Raw genomic sequence first — 17,158 nt, 5'->3', positions numbered from 1 at the left:
ACATTAAGAGGGCCAGAATGATCTGGACTGGACATCTTCAAGTTTTACAGGATGTCTTGAGTTTACGACATACGACATTCCAAGACAATGGCACGTGACGTAAGAATATGTTACAAGAAAGGCACTCTCAGTTGGTGCTGTACCTGGCAACGCATGGCACTGCTAATAAATGGGAGAAAACGACACTGAAGCCCCCTGGCCACCCCAAGGATAAAAGTCTAGCTCTGGCACTGACCCCGGCCTCCCCTCCGGCTGCGCCCCCTGCCCTGAAGTTGTCGGTTTTTCCCATCAATCATCCAAGCTCAGATATAAACACTATAGAGACATTCTTCCATTCATCCATTTTCTATAGCGCTTATAGTATTTAGGGTAAACTGAAGCCTATCCCAGCTGACTTTGGGTCAGAGGCGAGGCACACACCGGACAAGTCGTCGGTCAATCACAGGCCACAGAGTGGATCGAAAAAGTCTAGACACGCCTGTTTAAATGCCAGGTTTTTGTGATATAAAAGAATGAGATAATTTTAAAGCTTTCTCCACCATTAATACACTCTCTAACCTGCGCAACTCAATTGAAAATCGTTTACAGAAGAGATGTTAACTCTAGTCCTACTAGCAGAAGTCTGGAGGTTTTGTGCTAACTTTGACTGGTATTTAGCACTGTTCATAATTCCCTCTACCTTGACTAAGTCCCCAGTTCCAGCTCAATTTTCTCAAAGCGTGATGTTGCCACCATCATGGTGTTCTCTTGCTGATTAGAGGTGTTGTGTTTGTGCCAAACATACCTTTTGGAATTATGGCCGAAAGCTTCAACCTTGGTTTCATCATACCATAGCACATTTTTTCTCATGTGTTTGGGAGATTTCAAGTTTGTTTATTCAAAATGTAGCTGGGCTTGTATGATTTTCTTTGTAAGACAAGGATTCCATCTTATCCATTAGCCCGGAAGACGTGAATATTTGCCAGACATTCCTGCAGCTCCTTCAATGTTGCTGTCGGCCTCTTTGCGATCTCACTTAACAGTATTCTTCTTGTCTTTTCATCAATTTTGGATGGGCATCCACTTCACAGTAATGTCACTGTTGTGCCATATTGTCTCCACTTGATGATGACTGTCTTCACTTTGCTGTTCCATGATACAGTGGATATGGAAAGTATTCAGACCCCTTGAATTTTTCACTCTTTGTTACATTGCTGCCATTTTCTAAAATCATTTAAGTTCATTTTCCCCTCATTAATGTACACACAGCACCACATACTGACAGGGGAAAAAATGGAATTGTTGAAATTTTTGCAGATTATTAAAGATATTAAAAAAGAAAAACTGAAATATCACCCAGCTGTAAGTATTCAGACCGTTTGCTCAGTATTTAGTAGAAGCACCCTTTTGAGCTAATACAGCCATGAGTCTTTTTGGGAATGATTGAACAATTTTTCACACCTGGATCTGGGGATCCTCAGCCATTCCTCCTTGCAGATCCTCTCCAGTTCTGTCAGGTTGGATGGTGAACATTGGTGGACAGCCATTTTCAGGTCTATCCAGAGATGCTCGATTGGGTTTAAGTCAGGGGTCTGGCTGGGCCATTCAAGAACAGTCACGGAGTTGTTCTGAAGGAACTCCTTCGTTATTTTAGCTGTGTGCTTAGGGTCATTGTCTTGTTGGAAGGTGAACCGTCGGGCCCAGTCTGAGGTCCTGAGCACTCTGGAGAAGGTTTTTGTCCAGGAAATCCCTGTACTTGGCCACATTCATCTTTTCTTCGATTGCAACCAGTCTCCCTGTCCCTGCAGCTGAAAAACACCCCCACTTCATGATGCTGCCACCACCATGCTTCACTGTTGGGACTGTATTGGACAGGTGATGAGCAGTGCCTGGTTTTCGCCACACATGCCACTTAAAATTAAGGCCAAAAAGTTCTATCTTGGTCTCATCAGACCAGAGAATCTTATTTCCCACCTTCTTGGAGTCCTTGTCTGGTGTTTTTTTTTTTAGCAAACTCCATGCGGGCTTTCATGTATCTTGCACTGAGGAGAGGCTTCCGTCGGGCCAATCTGCCATAAAGCCCCGACCGGTGGAGGGCTGCAGTGATGGTTGACTTTCTAGAACTTGGCCTCATCTCCCGACTGCATCTTTGGAGCTAAGCCGCAGTGATCTTTGGATTCTTCTTTACCTCTCTCACCAAGTCTCTTCTCCCCTGATGGCTCAGTTTGGCCGGACAGCCAGCTCTAGGAAGGGTTCTGGTCATCCCAAACATCTTCCATTTAAGGATTATGGAGGCCACTGTGCTCTTAGGAACCTGTAGTGCAGCAGAATTTTTTTTGTAACCTTGGCCAGATCTGTGCATTGGTACAATTCTGTCTCTGAGCTCTTCAGGCAGTTCCTTTGACCTCATGATTCTCATTTGCTCTGACATGCACTGTGAGCTGTAAGGTCTTATATAGACAGGTGTGTGGCTTTCCTAATCAAGTCCAATCAGTATAATCAAACACAGCTGGACTCCAATGAAGGTGAACCATCTCAAGGATGATCAGAAGAAATGGACAGCACCCGAGTTAAATATGAGTTGTCACAGCAAACGGTCTGAATACTTATGGCTGTGTGATATTTCATCCATCCGTCCATCCATCCATTTTCTGAGCCGCTTATGCTCATGAGGGTCGAGGGAGTGCATGGAGCCTAACCCAGCTATCTTCGGGCAGGAGGCGGGATACACCCTGAACTGGTTGCCAGCCAATCGCAGGGCACATACAAACAAACAACCATCCGCACACACATACACACCTACGGGAAATTTAGAGTCTTCAATTAACCTACCATGCATGTTTTTGGGATGTGGGAGGAAACCGGAGACCCAGGAGAAAACCCACGCAGGCACGGGGAGAACATGCAAACTCCACACAGCCGGGGCCGGGGATTGAACCCCAGTCCTCAGAACTGTGAGGCAGACACTCTAACCAGTCGTTCACCGTGCCACCTGTGATATTTCAGTTTTTCTTTTTTAAATCTGCAAAAATGTCAAAAATTCCGTTTTTTCTGTCAACATAGGGTGCTGTGTGTACATTGAGGCAAAATATGAACAAAGCATTTTAGCAAATGGCTGGGGTCTGAATACTTTCCATACCCACTGTATATTTAATGCCTAGGAAATTCTTCTGTGCCATTCTCCTGATACCTTTGAACAATGACATGTGGAAGCTCTCTCCAGCCCTTGGCTTGTGCTTTAAAATGTGACTACAAATTGTTGAGAAAAGCCTACTAGAACAGCTCAACTTTATTTGGGGTTAATAAGAGGCACGCATTAGGAAAATGGTGGCTGGTGTGTGCTGACTCCCATTTAACATGAGTTTGAATGTGATTGGTTAATTCTGAACATAGCCACATCCCCAGTTTTAATAGGGTGTGGACATTTGTACATTATCTCAGTTCTGTGTTCTCTTTTCTTTTTTAACTGAGTGGAACAGATTGAAAGTCACGTTAATAGTAAAAAGTTTTGACATGATTTATCTTGGTCTCATTTTGTAGTATCACAAAACGCTGGCATTTAAACAAGCGTGTTGACTTCGTATCCACTGTAACAATTTTTTTCACTTAACAGTTCACACATTCAAGTGATTTACCATTTTCTCAACCGCTCTGCCTTTGTCAAAGGACTGAAGGGTTGTTTACTAGTGTGCAATCAGAGATGGCTCCGTCTTTTGCCACCCTTAAGTATGTGTGACATCATGGTGAAAAGGTCTATTGTGGACTGCCTTGAAAGCAAGTTGGACATCCCTGATCCAAGCTATTATGCTTATTTATTACTGTCTTTTTTAAAAGGAAAGAAAAACAAGAAGTTTAAAAAAAATTACCTTCACATTTATTGTTCTTAAAGCCATTACACAATGTTTAAAAAAATAAAAATAAAATAAAATAAAAAATAAAAACAATCAGAGCATACATTTTTACACATTTTTTGTAATGGCTGTCTCAAAACAACAACAAAAGAAAGAATTGTGTCCACATAGCAACAGTGTGTATGAGCTACATCTACAATATAGGAGCGAGACGAAGAGGAGAGTGCAATCATTCACTGTCACTAGCGTCGCTGGAGTCCGACGCCCTTTCACTGCCGCTTCCGCTCTGAACCTGAACCTCCGAATGGTCGCTGCTGCGCTCGCTGTGAGCCGGAGAGGCGCTGCGACTCCTGCTGCCTCCTCCTCCTCTTCCTCCTCCCTCGTCATCATCCTCGCTGCCCTCGTCGCCGCTGCTCCTCTTTGGCTCATTGTCGCTGTCGTCGTCACTTCCGAAGATCTCCTCCTCATCGCGCATCTCCCGGGTGCGGTCTTCGCCGCTCTCGCTGCCGCTTCCGCTCGATCGCCTCCTCTTGTTCTTACTGGTAATCTTCGCTCGGTCGTCGTCGTCATCCTCTTGCGGCCCGCCGCTCTGGCGCTTCGTCATCTCTCTCTGAATCGCTGGCGGAGTTCTCGCCCTCGCTGCCACTGCCTCTCTCTTTGTCATCGCCTGGAGGAAAAGAGGCAAAAATCACACATTAGCCATGACAGTGTGGGTGAAAAAAAAAAAAAAAAAAAAGATCAGAATTTGGGGATTTTAAATAAATAATAAAATAAAAACAAAAGTGAATAAAATATTCATTAAATTTGGGGGATTTCAAAAATAAAACAATAATCAAATCTAAATAAAAGAAAATCAAATAAAATTTGTAATTCTGATTATATTGTTTTTTTTGGGGAAAATAAAATAAAATTAATTATTAATTATATTTTGGCGATTTTAATAATACAATAAAACATTTAATATATAATAGATTTATATTTGAGGGATTTTAAACAAAATGAAACAAACCATATCTAATTATATTTTGGGGATTTTAAACAAAAAAACAAGACGTACCAAATAATTACATTTTGAAGGACTTAAAAAAAAAAGAAGATAAAAGTATAAATTAAAAAAACAGTCAAACATACACAATATATTGAGCTTTTTAAACAAAATAAGCATTATTAAATATATAAAGGATTTGAACAAGACAAAATACAATATAATACAACAAAGTGAAAATACAATTAACTATATCAAATAACTATTTGGGGATTTTTTTTTAAATGAATAAAAAGCTTGTTTAAAAAAAAAAAAACAAGTTTGTGTTATTTACCAAAGTATAATGAAAAAAGTAAAAAAATAAATATTTAGAATAATTATAACAATAAGCTATTATATTTGATTAAATATCTTGATAAGCGGTAAAGAAAATGGATGGATGGATTATCTTGAATAACAAAACCACTCAGTAATGTCAAATTAAAAAATGTCACAAATATTACCATTAATAGTTATAATTACATAATACATTATATCAAATAATAATTTAGGGAATTTTAACCAAATAAAATGGAATAATTTTAGGGATGTTGCCTATATATCATTAAATACTAAAGTGGGGATCTGAAACACACCCACACCCTTATCTAACATCTAGGGCAACACACAGCATTGTAGTAGCAAGGTACCCTAGCCTAAAACAGAAAAAGCTGTGACATTTTTCCCCATATTTTGAATACAGACTAGTACCACCATCTAATAGGCATTTAATAAACATTTTAAATTGAAAGCCACAAGTACAAATGAGCAAAGGATTTCATTATTTTAAGTTAATGGATAAAGTTAAAATAAAAATAGATTTCCACTAGGACATTTTCATCCTCCACAAATGTGCTGGTTTTGATGGAGCTTTACTATTTTAGGCTTAACTAAAGAACTTACTATTTTTTTGAAAAAACAGGTTGTAAGATGGCATTTGAATTGCGGTGGTTTCATGCATTCATCGCCACATACTACACACTGAGTACCACTAGAGGGAGCCTGAATACAACACTCACTGATCTAAAATACAGAGAGAAGTAAAGATGACTGACCAGAGTCCTTATCCATGTCTTCCTCTTCATCCTCCGGCTCGTGGTTCTCCAGCTGAGCTTTACGGGCTTCCTGCCAATCAAACGGACAAACAGTTATGATCCAAGAAAAAGGAATCTAAAGCTGATGGTAGCTGGAAAACGGGATCAAGACAGAGCGACCTGGGCCTCCAGCTCTTTCTCGTTCATGTCTCTGTGCTTGCACACCAGCACGGCATTGGTGGTGGACTGGGCGCCGGCCTTGGCTCTCCTCTTGCTCAGCCGCACCCTGCAGGGCAAAACCCACACCACCCACCGAGTGAACACCAAACACCAATTTGAACAATAATATATTACACCATTTTCAATAAGAATAATACTTAATAAATAATGTGAGGAAAGATAGTCGGCACTGCATCGGATTTAAGCCGTCGTTTATACCCAGTCACACCAGTGAGCTCTCTCATGAGCTGGGGGGATCAAATGCTTCAAACAACCGCGGATAGTTCGGCAGCTCAAGTCTTGCAGGCCACATCCTCCCACCGTTTCCTCACCTTCATCTTTTTGGGAAAGCTATGAATGCTTACTTCCTTTTTTGCATTCCGTCCTGATTGGAAATCGCACCCCAAAGCGGCACAGTATGGCATTTTTAACTCTTTTCACTGAGGACAAAAGTTCGCAAGTGGCTAGCTTAGCGTCCGCAGAGAGCAGCAACGTAACAATTTTACAACAGCCATTCTACATCTTCATTCCCAGAATTCTTTGCACACGCTAAACATGGCGGCGACAGTGTATCAAATTATGGTCTAAACAAAATAGTTTTTTTAACTTATAGGAATAATTTATAAATATATACCACTAGTTCAGTAGTAGAGATCAGTAGTTGTAAAATTAAATGCATTTGTCATTTCAAAGCAGAGTTTACTTTAAAGCACGCTCAAATTTGGATTAATTGCCCAGCCTTGAGTTACACTGCAGACATTCTCTGCAGGCTGCAAAGTACGAGCCACGGCTAATCGTTTTTTGTGACCGGCAATGAAAGGCATTGATAGACGACCGCCGATCACGTGTTTTCCACAGAAATCGGCTGATCATGATCGGTGGCCGAGCGGTCGGAGCACCACTAATAGTAATACATCCATCCATCCATTTTCAACACCGCTTATCTTGGTTAGGGTCGCGGGACGCTGGAGCCTATCCCAGCGGACTTCGGGCGAAAGGCGGACTACACCCTGAACTGGTCGCCAGTCAGTCACAGGGCACATATAGTCACGGACAACCATTCGCACTCACATTCACACCGTCACTGAGTGGGAACTGAACCCACGCTGCCTGCACCAAAGTCAGGCGAGTGTACCACTACACCATCAGTGACAATAGTAATACATTTGAAATAATAAATCAAACAATATTCCAGCCAGCACAAGGTTTGCAGTGGATTTGGAGTTTAACCTAATGGTACCAGAAAAAGAATATGCCTCAAAATGTCACCCAATCATGGAGCATGAGGTCACGCAAGACTCAGTGAGTTTCGCTTTTTTTTTTTTTTTTTGTGAAAGGTGTGTGTGTTTCTTTGTTATTTCCCACAGAGGAATGTACCTTGTTTCCAGCTCATTGTAGTAAACCCCGTCGCCATCTCTGAAGATGAAGAAGTAATTCTCCTCATAACCTTTGCTGGCTTTGTTCTTCACGTTCCAGTTGTACTCCCTGGCTATCTTGTAGTCATACCTAAAAAAGGTAAATAACTTGCTTCATAATTGAACCGTACCTAATTAAGTGAGCTCAAGTCTTGACGTTTCCTTACAGATCGTCCGGCATGTAATCCAGCCCCTCTTCGCAGTCTCGTTTACGCTTGCGAAGCGTGTCCTCGTTGGGCAGGAAGTAGGCCACGAACTGGTTTCCTTCCTCATCCATCATACCTCTGCGTGGAAGGTGTTCATTGGTCAAGTGCCCATACCCGATGTTTTAATATCAACACCACAGGTAATTTTCTTAGGCTACCTGATCATGGCCTGAGACATCATTTCCACGCCTGCTGGTCCTGACATGTCTTTTGGAGCAGGATCCGAGTCAAAGATGACCTGAGCGCATGGGTTGATCCACATCTGGGGAGGCAGAGAGTAATGGACATATTCAGAAATACACTACTAGCCATGACTTATTTAGTGACTTCCTGCAGATGAAAAGATAGTGGCTGACCTTAAAGTCTGGGAAGGCAGGCAACACCTCCACAGGAGTAACTCTGGGTTTGCTGTAATGCTGCACAATCTGAACACAAACGGCATTTTTAGAAATGTGCAAGAGACCACAATATTACATCTAATGAGAGCAAATACTAGAGCCGTAACAAAATCTAATAATTTTCCGTTAGTCAGTTTTAAGATGGTGATAGTTAAGAGTCCATAAATAGGAGCTTTCAATGTGAAACTGTCCGTTGTGGTCCTACTTCGATGTACAGTGGACCCCCGCTATTCACAGAGGATAGGGACCAGGCAGGACCGCGACTATCGAAACTCTTCAGATAATTGATGCCCATTATAAGTGCATTGGGAAAAAAAACATTTTTTTTTTTTAAACCCCCAAAATTATTGAATAAGTGGGGCTATACCGCGAATAAGCGCTTTGGGGCTTGTTTATCATCCCAAAAAATAAAAAGCACAAATAAAAGAAAAAATTGGGGGGAAAAAAATCTGCAAATAGTTGAATCTGAAAGTACCGAACCGCGAGTATGTATGGGTGCACTGTGTTAGACTGATCACAATGTTCCTGCTTGTGCTTTTACAGTAGTGTACAACTGCACTCTCACCGGTTTCTGTGCATCTTCAAAGGTTTTCTCAATGGCAGAAATTTGGCTGTCTCTGTCCTTGTAGATTTCCTCTTCTGTGAACTGCTGTTTGACGGACACGCCGATCCTAAGCACAAACACGCAATCATGTTGGAAATGTCTTGTCTCTCTCTCTCTCACACTCACTCACTCACTCACTCACTCAAACGTGCGCGCACACATGCACACCAACTCACTTGACTTCCACTTTCTCATTGGAGACACCGTATCTGTTGAACTCTGTAGAAATATATTCTGTCTTTCTCATCCACGGCACCACCTTGGCGTGCTGCTGGGATCTTTAAAGGGCGAAAGACAAAAGAACGTAAACATCTCAAAAGGCTTCGAAGACAACCTGGGCAGGCTAAACTCTGGAGCTTTACCTCTTTGAGCTGGACGGAGCCTGGATGTCCTCCTCTAACAGTTTTTCATCAGCTGGATCCAAGAGTACTGAAAAAAAGACTCAGTTAAAACATGTTTTGTCTTGTTTGTTTTTCTTATAGCTAGTGTCCCGACTTTTTTCCTCTCGTTTGTCTTTGTCTATCCCCTATTACACATCGTTCTGCCCGACTGCAATTTTTCAATAAATCATAATTACACACACACAAATAAATAAATAAATAAAATACAGAGTCAGTACACAAAACTCCTCTACTGCTGCGGAAAACTGTTTTGACAAAAAAAAAGGTTTAACAGAGCCTGCCTTCTGCATAACAAGACAGGTTGAGGGGGAAGAAAAAGAAAGAAACACTTTCATACAAATGTTTTGACTTTAGAGGTTCCAAAGACCCAGACTTACTGTTGGGGTCTATGCGGTACGTGTCCGGATTGATGAGATCGATGGTAACGCCAAGGTCCGGCTCGGTCAGGAGCTCGTGCTTGTGCTGTTTCTCCAGAGATGTGGCTTTGTACTGTACAAACCTGTTAACATGGCAAACAAGAAAAATAGTCTATGTATATATTCATAATAGTGTCCTCCAATTTAATATAAAGGGGCTTGAACAGTACCTGTGCTGATCAAATGGGTATGTGATGAATTTGGGGTCAAATGGGATGTCCGGCAGGCTATTGCAGTATTTCACCCGACAGACCAAACCCGACCTGTCATGGACACAAAATGGCTGTTGTTGACAATTTTTTGTCACCACCATTTACAATCTACAAAATAAGTATAAACACTTCTTACCGCTCTGGGACAGTTCTGTGTGATGAAGGCCGACTGAAAGAGGGGGACAAAAGAGATAGCCAATTATAAACCAATCAAAATTCGACAGTTTAACAGGAACTAGTCACACAGTGTCATCATAAATGAATTACAAGGGGTTTTCAGTTTACAACAATACAGTCATATGACATTTCGAGGTTACGAACGGCTTGCAATGTACAAACCCCAATTCCATCGAATTTGGGACGTTGTGCAAAACAAACTATTTGGAAATCCTTTTCAACATATATTCAATTGAATACACTACAAAGAAAAGATATTTAATGTTCAAACTGATGAAAGTTTTTTTTTTGTGCAAATATTGTCTCATTTTGAGTTTGATGATTGCAACATGCTCCAAAAAAGATGAGACAGGGGCAACAAAAGAACCTTAACTCTTTGGTAGAGAAATGCTCAGATGTTTCTTATTAGTTGAGACAAAAATGTTTTTTTTTTTTTAAACAGGCCCAGGGCTCGAGGGAATTTGCGACCCTTTTTTCACCTTGTGCGATTAAAAATTTCATTTTGTCGCACTTACACGAGTGCATATTTTAATGATTGAAAGTCAACTTTGATTCCAACAGCTAGTTTATTTTTAGCCTGTCATTTGACGTAGTACTGTAAATATCTGACAGCCAAAGTTTTTTTTTTTTTTTTTTTTAAATATGTCAGCGGTATGGGACAGGCAACACGTATCAGACTACAAGACAAATCTGGTCTTTCACGATTGCACTATGTCAGACTACTGCAATAAAATCTTGTATTCCGATACCACCGCATCCAGTCTTTTACGATCACTGGGCTTTATCTCGTCTACTCAAACGTGACCGGAATCACTTGTTACCACGGCGACGACAACAACAATGGATCGCGTCATGTGTGTGATAAGAACAAAATGGGAAAAAACGTGGTGGTGGTCACCGATGCTCGGGACAGGACTTCAATTCAAGGATTGCTTGATGTATGTTCACATACTTTTAATACGATACGGCTTGCAAGCTAGCAACAAAACGTTATGTTGCCTACTAACTAGTGCTACCACTAACTGTTGTACGTAAACACGCCGGCGTTCTGTCGAATCATACTATAAAGTTTCGGTGTGTGTGAAGTAATTGAATTACAATAAAGTAATTTAATGACAGTAAGTTAGCGCCCATTATTTCTGTCATGTTGTAATGTTGGTTTGACCTGACTGATTAGAGCAGTGATTTCCAACCTTTATGGAGCCAAGGCACATATTTTACAATTGAAAAATGTCACAAAAAGTGGATACATCAATTACTGTATGTACTTCCTGTCATCTAAGAGAAGCCCATTCATTTGCTCTGTCTGTCACTATGCCTCACTGGCATAAATAGATGAACAAAGATACATTATTTATTTCTAAATATAATTATTGTAGCAGTTTAGTAAAATTTTAAAATTTCCCACAGCTCACCTGATGAGCACTCATGGCACACTGGTTGGAAAACACTGGACTAGAGATTACATTTGAAGATACTCAGTATACAGTACACAAGTATGTACAGTAAATGAACAAGTCATTTAAACAGACACATTGCTCCAACTTATGATCAGATCAGTTATCGTTTTTTTAAACTCCCTTATTGGCCCCAAAAATAAATATTTTTGAAAAGAAAAATCTATACCGAATTTAAGATTTCAAAAAACGAGTAGGTAAATAATGATTACTCAACAACATAATCTGAAATTAACATCTATTGCCTTGCGCGAAAACCCAATTTTGGTCGTCCTCTGCTAAATCCAGGTGCCCAAAATTCTGCATTAAAAAATGGAAGGAAAACAGCGGCCGTTTTTCTGGATTTAGTAACATATCTTATCGTTGCTTGGCCTCAGATGGCCCAAACTTGCATTCTACGACAAAAAGCCCCGTAAACGACGTTTCTCACCCAATATTATATGGAATACGGATGGCGCTTCTGCAAGTCCATTTTATGCGCATGCGCAAACTTTACGATTCTCGCGAACGCTCCCTATAACCTCCACCTCGATTTAGATGAACATTTGGGCTTACTACGCTGGTATACAGTATTACATCGTGGGCCAGGATGGTGATGCTTGGGAGAGTTAAGTATTTGTCGAGGTGGTCCTTGACGTAAAAAGTTTGCGAACCACTGACCCAACTGAAATGTCGAACGCCAAACCGACATGGGAAATGTTGCACGACGCTTAGCAGCCGTTCATAAAAGAACATCTTGTTTGGCATACAGCAACAATGATCGAGGTATTTCGCCAATTTGGCTTTACAAAAAATAACGTCATATTGGCCAATGTGACAGAATAGTCACAAGTGAAAATAAGGTTAGAAGTGGCAAACTTGCTGAAGAGCTCGTTTGTCCGCTTGTGTAACGTGTTTACCTGTGGCCGTCCTCGCGCTGTGCTTGCGTCTGAATCGTCGGCGCCATTCTCGGACCACACGGCTCCCAAAGTGTCCGCTTTTAATCAAAGTCACGACGGCTGGATACCTCCAAATAAAGGTACAAGCACACTCAGCTACCAAAATGTACCCTTCATTTGCTGAGCGCAATATTTAGTACCGGAAGAACTTCCCTCAGACTCGCAACTGCCTGCCCCGCTTTAGAAAAGTAGTCGGGTTTTTTTTTTGTGAGCGCCCCCTATTGTACGTAAATCTGCTACACAAGATTCGGTTTTGGACAGACGGAAAGTACAGCCCGGGTCCACTGATTTAACTCCGATTAAGAGTCCTGTTATATATGTTGGATTAATTAGTCCCTTTTTCCTTTTACTGATGTATTAAAATGTATTCATTCTTTATTTAATGTTTTGGTCATTTAGCGCACTAAATAATTGGCTACTTGATTTATTGTAAATAATAAAATAAAAATACTTGTAAAATAAACAATTTCACATATTTTTGTAACATTCTTGTATTCATTTTATAAAATTATTGGTTATAATAAGATTAGAAATGAGAATTAATTATTTGGTTAAAATTAACTATTTCAGTCACTAATGGTGTAGTGGTACATTTGCCTGACTTGGGTGCGGGCAGCGTGGGTTCAGTTCCCACTCAGTGATGGTGTGAATGTGAGTGCGAATGGTTGTCCATGTCTATATGTACCCTGCGACTGACCGGCACCCAGTTCAGGGTGTAGTCCGCCTTTCGCCTGAAGTAGGCTCGGATAGGCCCTGAACAGGATAAGCGGTATTGAGAATGGATGGATAGATGATTTAACTATTTCACATACACATTTGAACTTTTTCCCTTTAAAAAAACAACTGTATCTACAAATAACCGTTCCCATTTATCAGTTATAAAAATAAAATGTGGCCCTTGAGCCAAATTGTGGAATACACTTCCTTTTATGAGCTGCTTTTTCAGTGGACATTAAAAAAAAAAAAAACATTTAGGTGGGCATTCCAGTAAGACTACATTGTTTTATTTGTTTAGATTTTTATTTCTTTTGATTTGATTGGTTTTTTTCTTGCACTAACTGTAAATGTGATTCTCAATTGAACTTTATAGAACATTTAATAAACTGCAGCTGTAACAAAGGGCATTTCATAACGATCAGTATTTTATATACTATATGTCAGACTGTATTTGACCTACGTCAAGCACTTTGTGAGTCCTATCTGTGAGCACAACATTTTACCCACACCTGGTTTGACTTGATAACACTGGGTGTGACTTCAAAATACATCAATTTATTTAGCCTTGAAATACAAATTGAGCATTACAATACAAAATAATGTTTTACTGTCTGAAATACAAGAAAAACTATGCACGTTTTTAAAAACATAATCTCTTTAAATCACACACACACAAAACAAATTACTTTTTCTTTTTACAAAGTGAACCAATTCATTACTGTAACACAGTGGAATCTCCAAAGCCGAACGGGCCAAAAGTGGTACAAGTTGAACAAAACTTTCACTTTCTCTTTGGCTTTTTTCTGACATTATCACAGAAGAGTACCACTGATGGCAAACAAGTGCGATGAGGCCAGATAACTGCAAATAGAACTTAGAACAGCACATATCAATTAAATACACAACTTAATTTTATCAAGAGATGCTATTGTAAATACGCTCATTATACACTACATACAGTATTTCAATTCCAGCAATACTGATTGCTCTGCAAAACCTTGTGTTTCATGTCATCAAATTGACTATTCTTAATATTCAGCTTTTATCATATAATGGTAGGGCTGGGTAAACAATCAATTTTATTGATTAAGTGGATTTTATTTGTTTGGGTGATTTTTTGTTTTATATTGATTTAGCAGCTTCCGCAGTTGCACGGCTTACAATAACGTCATGGCTGTTAACAGAAAAGTGCACAGAAACATAAGCCGTGTTGCCAACTTGGCGAGCTGGTCAGTGTATTTAGAGACTTTCCCAACTGCTCTAGTGACTATTTGTTTTAAATGAGACCAGAGACTTTAATTCCTGCTAAGAAACAGACAACATGAGCAGAGTAATTTCCTCACTGTGTTCCGTTAAACACGAATGGAGCCCGGAGTGCAAGGTAATCACTGACTCAATCGAATTGAACTGAACTTTGCCAAAGGTATACTGCCAATGTATACGTTGTAAAAACAGTGATTTATCAACGTCTGAAACCTTTGAACCGAAGTATGTGCTGACAAATATTTTGCCAAGGTTTCCTTTCCTCACATGTAAAACCTAACATGAGCAGAGAAGTCTTTTCTTTTCTAATGAATTTTCTTTTTTTTTGTGTGTGTGAGAGAGCTGGAGATCAACAACAGAAAACAGGCATATGTACCAGCCAAGGCATGAAGTTTTGCGTGTCATTTTACTCTAAATTGTTGAACATTTAAAACGTTAATTCGTTCAGTATTGTTTATATACGTTTTTAAAAAAGAGGACCTTTTTCGTGAGAGAACTCATCAGATTTTTTGTGGAAAAAATAAATCCACCCTGTGATGTTATTTTGATTCAAAATTATTCATAGCTGTGAATGTGAGTGTGAATAGTTGTTTGTATGCTCCCTGCAATTGGCTGGCAACCAGTCTAAGCGTGTACCCCGCCTTCTGCTTTAAATCAGCTGGGATAGGTTCAAGCTAACTTGCGACTTTAATGAGGACAAGCGCTACAGAAAGTGGATGGATGATTTCCTTGAAGTACATTCTTGTGAAAAACGGAAAGACAGTACTGCATGTTCAGCATGGTACTTGTATTTGATCATTTTTGGCTCCCACACCTGCAATATATACATCAATATTTCTTCATAAAACAGGTCATCAGTATTAACGTTACAGGAAACATTGACTGCAATCTTAAAAATGGCTTCAAACCGCGTGAAATTCAGCTGCATAGAACAACAGTGTGATTGCAAAAATCTTGGTACAAATCCGACCAGATCAAAATGACCCCTTCTGGAATTAAAATTAATATAATAACATAAACAAAGAAGAGCTGCTAATCATTTTTCCTGCAACACTCACTTCCTTGAAAAGTGAAACAATAAACGTTCCGGTGTTACTCCACCCAGAGCTCCGGCCGTCTCTGCCCTTTGTGCCTTCAACACTCTTTTGACCAATGTGCATATACTGCAGTTAAGTATGGCGACGAGGATGGAATTAGTGAAGAAAAAAAAGCAGCACGGTGTGGTAACACACAACTCAAAAGAGTCCTTTCAGGTGTGTTCACTCCTGGATGTTCTTCATGTCCAAGGGCTACATCTCTCTCTGCATGTGGGCATCAACTCTGTTAAGACATACAAGGGGGAAAGGGTGAGACGATAAATGTAATGGTATAATAGTATGGTGAATATAATCTTTTCAAAGATGGAAACTTTGTATGGGAATTAACCATAATTCATGGAAATTAACAAAAAGCAGGTATCTCCAAAATTGAAGGTTGGCTCTTAATAGCAAACATAAATATAGTTGGGAAGATATACAGTATTTTAGCACAATTCTGACTAAAACTAACAGATTTCATGCAGCTGAATACAAAATTAGGGTTGCATTTTTGGTCACTGTTGAATGGGTTGGGTCGGGGGGATAAAGAATATTGAACTCGACATACATCTTTTTGTTCTTCAATGAAATAATTGTTGAATAAATTGTCTAAAACTTCAGGAAGTACTAATGTTTTTGTCATGCTTTTATAATGGTATTATTTTGCATGTAGGATTAATAAAATGTTAATATTTAAACTTTCCATTTTCTGAGCTGCTTCTCCTCACTAGGGTCGCGGGCGTGCTGGAGCCTATCCCAGCTGTCATCGGGCAGGAGGCGGGGTACACCCTGAACTGATTGCCAGCCATCCGCACTCACATTCACACCTACGGGCAATTTAGAGTCTCCAATTAATGCATGTTTTTGGGATGTGGGAGGAAACCGGAGTGCCCGGAGAAAACCCACGCAGGCACGGGGAGAACATGCAAACTCCACACAGGCGGGGACGGGGATTGAACCCCGCACCTCAGAACTGTGAGGCTGACACTCTAACCAGTCGGTCACCGTGCCGCCAATATTTAAACTTTTCCCTAAAAAAAATAAGCTTTAAAAAATATATATATATAGGTTGAATGTGAATATTTAGTTTCCTTTTCTCTCTATTAAATGGTTAAATTAGCCAGTGGGAGCTGGGTGCAAGGCCCTTACCTGCTCAGCATGTATATCAGCTGGCCAGAATCATCTGAAAATACCCTGAGTTACAGAAAACACAGGTTTAATTCTATTTAACATTCACAAGCTAGCATAGAGACACACACTTACAGAACTCTTCGTAATTGCAGTGAATATAAAAAGTCTACACAACCCTGTTCAAATGAAGATTTTTGCGATTTAAAAAAAAAAAAAAAAAAAAAAAAATGAGACCAAGACAAATTTTAAAACTTTTTCCCACCAATAACATGTAATAACCCAAATGTGAGAAATCAAATCTTTTCAAGAGGGGGTAATGTGGTTGCACAAGCATGCACACCCTCTTAAAACTGGGGATGTGATTGTGCTTCTAATAGGGTTTTCCTAACATTTATTTTATTACTTTATTACTTTGAGCAGAAGCCTGAAGGTTTTGTCCTTACACTGACTGGTAATTCTCTCCACTTAGAGACTAAGGCCCCAGATCCAGATGAAAAACAAACAAACAAAAAAACAGCCCCAAAGACTGATGCTGTCATCACCATGCTATACTGTAGGTATGGTGTTCTTTTGATGATGAGCTGTGTTGTATTTGCACCGAACAACAAGTTCAACCTTGGACCATATAACCCATTTTCTC

The 17,158-nt window shown here is 40.0% G+C and overlaps 1 protein-coding gene and 1 long non-coding RNA gene across 2 annotated transcripts in view; both read right to left on the bottom strand.

Moving 5' to 3' along the window:
- Window positions 1-3,830: 3,830 nt before the first annotated feature.
- Window positions 3,831-12,512, bottom strand: paf1 (PAF1 homolog, Paf1/RNA polymerase II complex component). Its single transcript, XM_061782745.1, is given in 15 exon segments — window positions 3,831-4,426; window positions 4,428-4,497; window positions 5,910-5,979; window positions 6,069-6,174; window positions 7,485-7,613; window positions 7,690-7,806; window positions 7,887-7,990; window positions 8,085-8,153; window positions 8,692-8,797; window positions 8,907-9,008; window positions 9,093-9,159; window positions 9,509-9,630; window positions 9,718-9,810; window positions 9,896-9,928; window positions 12,293-12,512. Coding segments are annotated over 15 exon segments (1,602 nt in total). The 5' UTR covers window positions 12,340-12,512; the 3' UTR covers window positions 3,831-4,059.
- Window positions 12,513-13,583: 1,071 nt separating this feature from the next.
- LOC133481853 (uncharacterized) overlaps window positions 13,584-17,158 on the bottom strand; it is a 6,198-nt gene continuing 2,623 nt past the window's right edge. Inside the window, exons 3-4 of the long non-coding RNA XR_009789625.1 lie at window positions 16,537-16,581; window positions 13,584-15,631 (exon numbers count right to left, since the gene is read on the bottom strand). This is a non-coding gene — a long non-coding RNA (uncharacterized LOC133481853). The remainder of the gene's footprint in view (window positions 15,632-16,536; window positions 16,582-17,158) is intronic.

The sequence above is a fragment of the Phyllopteryx taeniolatus genome, chromosome 8, assembly GCF_024500385.1.
Source record: "Phyllopteryx taeniolatus isolate TA_2022b chromosome 8, UOR_Ptae_1.2, whole genome shotgun sequence".
Classification (NCBI taxonomy): domain Eukaryota; kingdom Metazoa; phylum Chordata; class Actinopteri; order Syngnathiformes; family Syngnathidae; genus Phyllopteryx; species Phyllopteryx taeniolatus.
This window is presented reverse-complemented; position numbering and strand designations above follow the sequence as displayed.